Here is a 9009-nt window from a genome sequence, read left to right on the forward strand (position 1 = left end):
AAGGGGGGTGTTAAGAGATATGTATTATCTTAGTTGTTATAGCTGTTATATCTCTACAGCTGTTGTATTCAGTTATACTTATTATATTTGTAATTATCTTATACAACAAACTCTTGTATAAGTATCACGGATTATCAATAACACTACTCAAGCTTTTCATAAGCAATTACAATATTTATAATAAATAAGTTAATAATTGGTATTCATAAAAAAAAAGTTAATAATTGGAGAAAAATTCATAACATTTTAAAATATTATCCAAATTTATCAAAAAGTTTATGTTATCAAATATTTTTTGTTATTATATATAAATTTGAAATTTTTAACTGTAGACTAATTTGTCACAAAATAACTTAAGAGTTTATATCGTTATCAAATTTCTGAATCCATTTGCTCGATGTTCTGGTGGGACGCCAAGGAGAAAATTGGAGAAAATATTGGAAACTATTTTAGTAGTTGCATTGCTTGTGATTTGAATACTGTTAGAGGTTTGGGTATGAAGTGATTTCGCTTTCGTGTGAGTTTGAGCATTCGCTTTCTTTTAAAAAACGTGTAAAGTTGAGGAGAGGTGAAAAGAATTGGAGTTGGATTAATTTTCAATATTAACGAATGTCAATATTTTATTTTTGTTGCAGAAATTATTGGTTATTCGGATAAATTTTATGCCAAGTATTTTGAGAATTAAATTTCAAAAGAATTTATAGAGTGTGTATGTGTGGGACAGTTAGGAAGCTTCCGGTCAGTACATGTGATAAGTGGCTTCGTCCAACAAGCCCTACTAGGGTTTCCGTTGGGGAAGACAGAGATGATGTGGAAGATCTAAACCACCAAATAACATGGTTCTTTATTAACTGAAAAATTTAAAATGTCTACTTTATTTTTTATAAAGAATAAAATTTCATTGGAGGACTCTAAAATTTTTGAAATATTCAATTAAGGGAAAAAGGTCAAATCTGTAACCAATATAATGTAATTTGTCAATTTTTAAAATTAACTTCACAAATTGAGTTAAATAACTCTTCATGATGTAATTGTTGATGTTTTAAAAAGTTTAGAATGTTTATTATAATTCATATGAGAATATTTTCTCATTTGCGGTCTTGTAAAAGGATAAAATTCTATCAGTTCATGAATAAAGATCAACTTGACATATTTTTATGTTCATATGCAGTTTTCTTTGATTTTTGGTTCATGACTTTCTTACATAAATTACCTAAAAAATAACATCTTACCAAGAATAATTTACACGGGCTATCATCTTCTAACCGACACACCGCAAACAAGAGCATATAAAAAACTTGAAAGGGTAAAAGTGTCCAAAAAAGACAATAATCAATAAGAAAAACCTAATGATGAATATGAGATAATCTTGTGCATAAACCGGCTTACTTTCACCTATGGTTCTTGACATTTAGGCCTTCTATTACCATAATCCTTGAGTTTCAATGTTGGCCTCTAACCCCTTGAATTTCGATCTCACAGCCAGTAAACTTCTTTTGTCCAAATTTTTATTGACACCGTCAATTTTGATGATATGAAACTTATAAAATAAAATAAAAAACAATCCACATAACTGACACGTCATCAAAGCAATATGGAATTCCAAAATGATGAAAATACCACTAAACCCTTAATATTAAAAAAATATAAAAAAATTGACCCAGCTGCCACACCCTCCCTATTGCCGTCGGCCACACCTACCCTTGCCGCCGCTAACCCTTAGTCACCGTTCGGCCGCCTCTAACCTCAGGTCTTTAGGCACACCCAGCTGACAAACAAAAACCGTTTCTGATCGTCTCTGAGGTGAAACAAGATCTGGGCTCGCGTGAAGACGTGCAGTGCGTCTTCAAGCTAGATCAGACGAGTTCGCCTGAAAACATACAGTGGCAACAATTTTAGTGGCTGGGAGTTAGGGCAGCGGATGCCGGCGGTGGGGTGGCGGATGTGGGGCTTAATGGTGGTTGGGGTTAGAGATGACGGTAAATAGGTCAATAGTTTTATTTTTCCTTTTTTAGGGTTTTTTGTTTTTAGGAGTATCTGGATATTTTGTATGTTTAGGATATTTTAATGACGTGTCGAATGACGTGAAGTAAGTTTTTCTTTATTTAAGCGCCACATCAATTTTTGGTAACGGCGTCAATAAAAATTTGGACGAAAGAAGTTTACTAACCGTAAGATCGAAATTCAAGAGGTTGACAGGCTGGAAATGAAAGTTTATAAACTATGATAATAGATGGTCTAAATGTCAAGGATGACAGATGAAAATAAGTCGCATAAACCTCAAAACTGAACTCCAAAAAATAGAAGAAACATGTAGCTTAATTGGTGGTCACTTTCTCAAGATCCAATATATGCGGGTTCGTTTTTTCTATAACCCAAAGGTGTGTGATTCTTGCCATAATTTGAACAAAATAATGAGTTTTTTTCTTCCAAAAACCATGTGTTTCATTTTCACTTTTTCTCTTCCACCTTCAATTTCGCCACTTTCAATTGTCTTTTTAAATTCGTGATTATAAATTAAAAAAATATAAATAGTTTATAAATTTTTTATAACATTACTGTTTAATTGTAACATCAAATGCTATTTGAAAATATACTAAAAATAAAGAATCAAATTGATATTTTTTTTCCAAATAAAAATGGGCCGATTTGATTTTAAAATTGAAATTAAGGTTAAAGGTGCGAATATGAATGCAGTAAACGAAATTGTAACGTAAAAGTGAAATTGAAAAGGAGTTATATGGTAGATGAATTATTGATGATTAGACTTAAAAGCAAATCCAAATCCAAATCTATATATTTATATAATAATTGAGAGTACAATTGATAATTAATTTTCACCAAATAAAAAAAAATTATAACTTCTAACTTTTTTTAAACTACTATAATTTTATTTTATTTAAATATTCAGTATAGCAGATATTTACATTAGTTTCCACTTTTTATAAAATTGTTATTTAAATTAAACTTTTATCATGACTATTAACGTTCTAATCTTAATGTACTATCTAATTTATCAATAAAAATACCATCAAAATGCATGTAAAAGACCTGTAAATTCTAAAAGATATTTATAACATTTATATTATAAATACTAACTCTTTTAGATACTGATTTAAAAAAAATAATGTTAAATTGATATTTCATACATCTTCGACTCTACGAAACATTTTAGATAGTATAAAATTAACCATTTGTTTGATTAAAAAAGTAATTGTGACAGAATACTATAATGTAAATGAGCTGAAAATAAATAAGCTCTATTTATAATTAAAAAAAATTAAATAAGTTTTAGCATACAAAATTATACAGGAATTTTGTAATTTAAAATAATTTTGCATCGCTTTTATCTTCAAATATTGAGCTTACATTTTATAATTAAAAACATCAATTTATTATCAGTTGCACAAAAGAAAACCAATTCAGACAAGCTTGATAAAATATTAAGATTATCATATATGATTTACAAAAGACTTAACTCTAATACAATATATTTATAAAAATATAAAATGTAAAAAATATATCATAAATATCAATATTTTAAGCCAATTTATTGCTATAATATTAGAATATTTTTTTCTTAGTTTGTAAATTATAATGTTTTTAACATTTTTATATTAAATATTAAATATTAATTAGATTTTATATAGTTACGCGAGTTTACAACTAGTATTCATAAAATTCACACACCATTTTGCCTATAAATACCAATCGAACAAGTAAACAAATTTCACACATTGCCTAAGTTAAAATGATATCCAAAATGTTAGTAGCTCTGATCATTTCTCTCATCAACCTAGCCCTAATCCATCACTCAAGTGCCCAAAACACTCCACAAGACTACCTCGATGCTCATAACGCAGCTCGTAGAGCCGTAGGCGCCGGACTCGTACCGATGACATGGGACAATACCGTTGCTGCTTATGCTCAAAATTATGCAAATCAACGCATCAACGATTGTGCACTTATGCATTCCAGAGGGGGTTACGGTGAGAACATAGCATGGGGCAGCGGCGACCTTTCGGGCACGTCCGCCGTGAAGTTGTGGGTCGATGAGAAGGCTTTCTATGACTATAATACGAACTCTTGTGCAGGCGGGCAGTGCGGTCACTACACTCAGGTGGTTTGGCGTAAGTCGGTTCGATTAGGGTGTGCTAGGGTTAAGTGTAGAAATGGTGGAACTTTCATTACCTGCAACTATGATCCTCCAGGCAACTTTGTTGGACAGAAACCTTATTAAAATGTTTGATCATGTGTGTTACATTTGGATTTATAATATCTATGTATAAGCCATTAAAAACTTGAGGTTTCTATACAAAAATTCTCAAGTTTTAATTGGAGGGTTTTGGAAAGAATAATTAAGAAGAGTGAAATAATAAAATAATTGTATTGTATTGTGTATTTTTGTTATGCATAAATGAATATTAATTAAAACTTTTTCTTAATTTTGCAGTTGGTTTACTCATGTTGTATAACTTAAATTTTAAGAATATATACTGATTATATGGTTTACAAACTAGCTTGACATACTATACTTCATCTATTACAAGAAACATATGAAGTTGTGTTCTTTTTTCTCTCATGTAATTGAGCATTAAAACTTTAATAATTTTTTTCTAATTTGAAAGGTTTGCTGCAATTGTGGCCAAACTTTTGCGTCCCTTTTTTGAATCTTAATATTTATATCAATTACCATGGATCAAACGTTTACCACTAAACTAAAAATTATAGCTAGTTGAGTGCATTATTTATGTATCACTAAATTAACCGACTATATCAAACCGAAATTTAAATTTAGTTTATTTCTAATTAATTTGGTATGATTATGGTTATCAATTTTAAAAATTATACAGCCTCCGTTATTTTTAATTGTTTATTTAACCAAAATTATACATATCAAGATACTGTTTTTTTTATTTTAACTTATAAGGAGAAATACTAATATAACCTTCTAAGTTAATAAATGTTTTTTAAATTATAACATAAAGTCATTTATTAGAGATGGATAAATTTGAAAGATAAAGATTAAAATCATCTTCAAAATCTAAATGGACAAGTAAACGTAGATAAATATATTTTGCTAAATGGACAACTAAAAAAACGAAGGGAGTAGTTAATTCAGTTTGGTTCTGTTTTTAATTTGAAATTTTTAAATTAACCAAATTGACAGAATTAATCGAATTATAAGATGTTATTTTTGAACTTTATAGAAGTTTAAGGTATTTTGTAATTTTTATAGGAGTGAAATATAAATCTGCTCTCTAAATGTGTATTTTTTCCATCCCATATATATATTGAATTGTTCCAAAAAATAAAAATAAAGTTATTTTTTAGTTATATTGTAAATGCTTTTATTTAGATTATTCAATAAAAATATTTTAATTTCTTTTTCTGGATATTATCAATTATGAGGTAATATTGATAATTCTAATAAATATCTTAATTTTGGCCACGTGGAATTTATTAATTAGAACAAGTTTTGGGTTAGGAACTTTTAAAAAAAGTATATAGTATTAATAATATTTTTTAAATCATATGTAATTCAATAAGTATAAAAAAAATTATATATTCACAGATGGAGTATATAATTAAAAATGGATACCAAATTTTTTTATTTTATTTTTATTAATAATTAGAATAATCTATCGAAAACAAATGATTATTCTAATTTAGTTATAATTCGATTATGTGTAATTGAACTATAGTCATGGTTATGAAAATTTAGAGAAATTCGATTATTGTTAATTTGGTTTGATAGCAGAACTGACAATACACACTTCTAGCTATAGATGTTTTTGTTAGTCAAGGCGTAGCCTTCTCTTTTAAAAAGTAGGCTTTTTAAATAAATACCAAAAAAAACATTCTCAAAAATACTACTTTAAAATTATTTTTTAAAAAATACAATCTGTATTTTTTTTTGCAAAAATGACTTTTATTATTCTCAAAAATATTTTTTTTAATCTCAGAAATACGATTTTGGTTACCCAGCGGTATACTAACACCGTTGGTTAACCAACAAATAAAACTATTACAAATTCAAACCTCCATTTTTATTAAACTAGTTGAAAATTTTATTATAAACCCCTCTGCCTTCATCACCGCAAGAGCAACCGACAAATAAAATCTAAATCGTCTTTTTTTAAATCTAAAATTATTGATTAACCATTAATTAATCATTTGTTAACCAACAATGTATTAAAAACAAAGGTCACTGATGTACTTTTAGTACACCATTGGTTAAATAGCAACAAAAATAAAAATCAACAATAGTTAACTAGCGATTTTATTAATAATATATTGAAAATAACATTTATTACAAGTTACTCAACGGTTTGCCTAATATTAACCATTGATTACCCAACACCCAAATATATCACTTAATTCTCACAAGCATTTCTTCAAACACCTTGAGTGCAACATGCTGTGCAACACAAAAAAATCGAAACAGAAACATAAAATTCACCAACTGTGTTTACTAACGATTTCATTAATGATATATCAAAAATAAAAATTGCAGGTTACCTAACGGTTTACCCAATATTAACCATTGGTTATCCCAACACCCAAAAAATATTAAACTCTCACAAGCATTTCTTCAAACACCTAGAGTGCAACATGCTGTGCAACAAAAAAAAAATTAAACCGCCATTACATCAACACCATCGTTCACAAAAAAAAATAAAAAATGAATTAATCAACACCCAAAACATTGATTCTATCTCCGATTTCGAATTGTTCGGCAAAGCGGCAGCTTCAAATCCAGCTTCGGCGATGTTTCTCTATTTTCAGCAGATCTGACCAGATTCGGCGAGGTTGCAACACCATCGCCGGCTCGACCTATTTCCTCTGCATCTTCCTGTCGGCGTGGTTGCCGCTTGACTGCTCCAGTGATGGCGGAGGGCTGCCGTCGGAGGCAGACTTACGACGACTTCTGCTCTGTCAGCGATGTATGGCAGCACGGCAGTGGTTTTTCTCTTCAGCGGATCCGAAGAAGAAGAAGAAATGGAGAATACTGCTAAGATCGTATTTGTCTAATTTAGAAAGTATAAAAATAAAAAAAAAACGTAATTCTCTAAAATGAAACTAAGCAACGTATCTGTCTAATTATTTCTGGTTAAGCCCGCGTTTTGTCTAATTAAGTCTAAAAAGTAAATATCCTGTCTAAGCGCCTTGGTTCGACTTTAACTTAATTTAGTTGGGCTTTCGTCAAAAGACAATTGATGTCACTTATCTGCTCTAACAATCTCACACTCAGTAATTGTTGTCAGGATCCGAAATCTCGAGTCGAGACCGGCATTAGGGAATGAGAATTTTTGTTTCGAAACTCATAACAAGCCTAAAAATATTGTAAATTTTTTGCTTTCAAATCATACATTCATTCATAAAACAATTTCAATATACATGCATGTGACTACATTTAAAGTAACATTAGAGTTAAAACGCATACATGGTCAATAAAATTCTAGTCTATTGTGGACATCTATTGGTTGAAAGTCTTGTTTCCTTATTTCGTATAAAATAACTTTTGAGAAAATAAAATTTCAGAAACTTGCTTCTTCAAATCATTACTTACTATCTCTGAAAAATTGGAGAAACAACGGGGTTAGTATAAAATTAAATGAGTCCATAATATTACTAATAAATATTACATAAATGATAAAAAACAGTTTGAAACCTCTTTATGTTAAATAGAGTCATTTACAAATATATTTATAAATTTTTATTTTTTTTGAACTCATTATAAAATACACATTAGAAATATTTATATAAAATATTTCAGAAATCATATAATCATATCATATACGTGTTCTATAACTTTCATTTCATATTCATAATCCTTTAACCTCACCCATCTGACATCGATATACAAACCAACCGATGTAAATTTAACGCCTGATATCGATAACAAAGCCAACCGATGTAATTGAAACGCCTGACATCGATAGCAAAGCCAACTGGTGACATAGATAGCAAAGTGAACTAATGTAACTTATTCATCTAACATCGATAACAAAACCAACCGATGTATATGTTCATACATATCACTCTCATATAAATTATTGATACATTATGTTTGAATGTACGATTAGAGTAAGCCTTATCGAGAGACACGATTTCAACTCTCGCTACGATCACCTTCTTGTTGGGATGTTTGAAAACTTCTCTAAATTTTTAATGATTGATGAACTTGTTACTATAACACTTCAAGTAACCTTGAGCTTTTCAAAGCATCCACTTAAACTCCTTCAAGTAACTTTAAGATTTCACACAACTTTGACTTAAACTTCTTTAAGTGACCACTCTCAATAACTAGTAACCTCCTAAAGCAACTCTTGCATATAGTACTAGCTCTAAACTTAGAATGTTATCAAGTGTGATGTGTGTATTAAAAATTCACATTTGCTCTCTATTTATAGAAAAGAGCACGGTCTCTCTACATAACACATGTTCAGTTAAATATCACACACTTAGCTTAAGCATTGTCACCATTAGACACATATCATGCATATGTGTTTCTATATAAATAACATGTGTGTATATACTAACACTTAATCAAAGTTCATTTTCATCAAGCATAAGTGGATATCCAACATGGATAAATCTACTAACTTTAGATTAATGCATAAGTGTCATTAATTCCACTAATTAGTCACTTAAGGCCGCTAATCACTACACTTAGTTAGAGTATAATTAGATTTCTACTCATTTATAATTTTTATAAATTAGTCCCTAATTGAACTCCGTTTTCAACTTATCTCGAAATTTGATCTAATTTCAACTTAGATCAACTTAGATCAATCGATTACACATCCTATTGTGTGTGACTAATTAGGTTTACATTTAGATGGAAATGAGAGACATAAAAAATGACTTTCTTTTCCTTAATAATTAAAATTCCAATTAATTATTAACTCTCGTAAATCGCGAGCGACGTCTAGCAACATATCATGACTCTCAAATAAAAATGAAAGCTTCTATTCATTCTAATGAACCAATATTCATGATTAG

General features: G+C 29.3%; 1 protein-coding gene across 1 annotated transcript; it reads left to right on the top strand.

Moving 5' to 3' along the window:
- Positions 1-3751: 3751 nt before the first annotated feature.
- LOC126661085 (basic form of pathogenesis-related protein 1-like) lies at positions 3752-4394 on the top strand. Its single transcript, XM_050354849.1, has one exon. The coding sequence runs from the start codon at positions 3752-3754 to the stop codon at positions 4238-4240; it is 489 nt and encodes a 162-aa protein (XP_050210806.1). The 3' UTR covers positions 4241-4394.
- Positions 4395-9009: the final 4615 nt, after the last annotated feature.

The sequence above is a fragment of the Mercurialis annua genome, linkage group LG8 (assembly GCF_937616625.2).
Source record: "Mercurialis annua linkage group LG8, ddMerAnnu1.2, whole genome shotgun sequence".
Taxonomy (NCBI): domain Eukaryota; kingdom Viridiplantae; phylum Streptophyta; class Magnoliopsida; order Malpighiales; family Euphorbiaceae; genus Mercurialis; species Mercurialis annua.

Excerpts from the sequence above, each read along its gene's own strand:
- LOC126661085 (XM_050354849.1), top strand. The coding sequence starts at position 3,752 with ATGATATCCAAAATGTTAGTAGCTCTGATCATTTCTCTCATCAACCTA.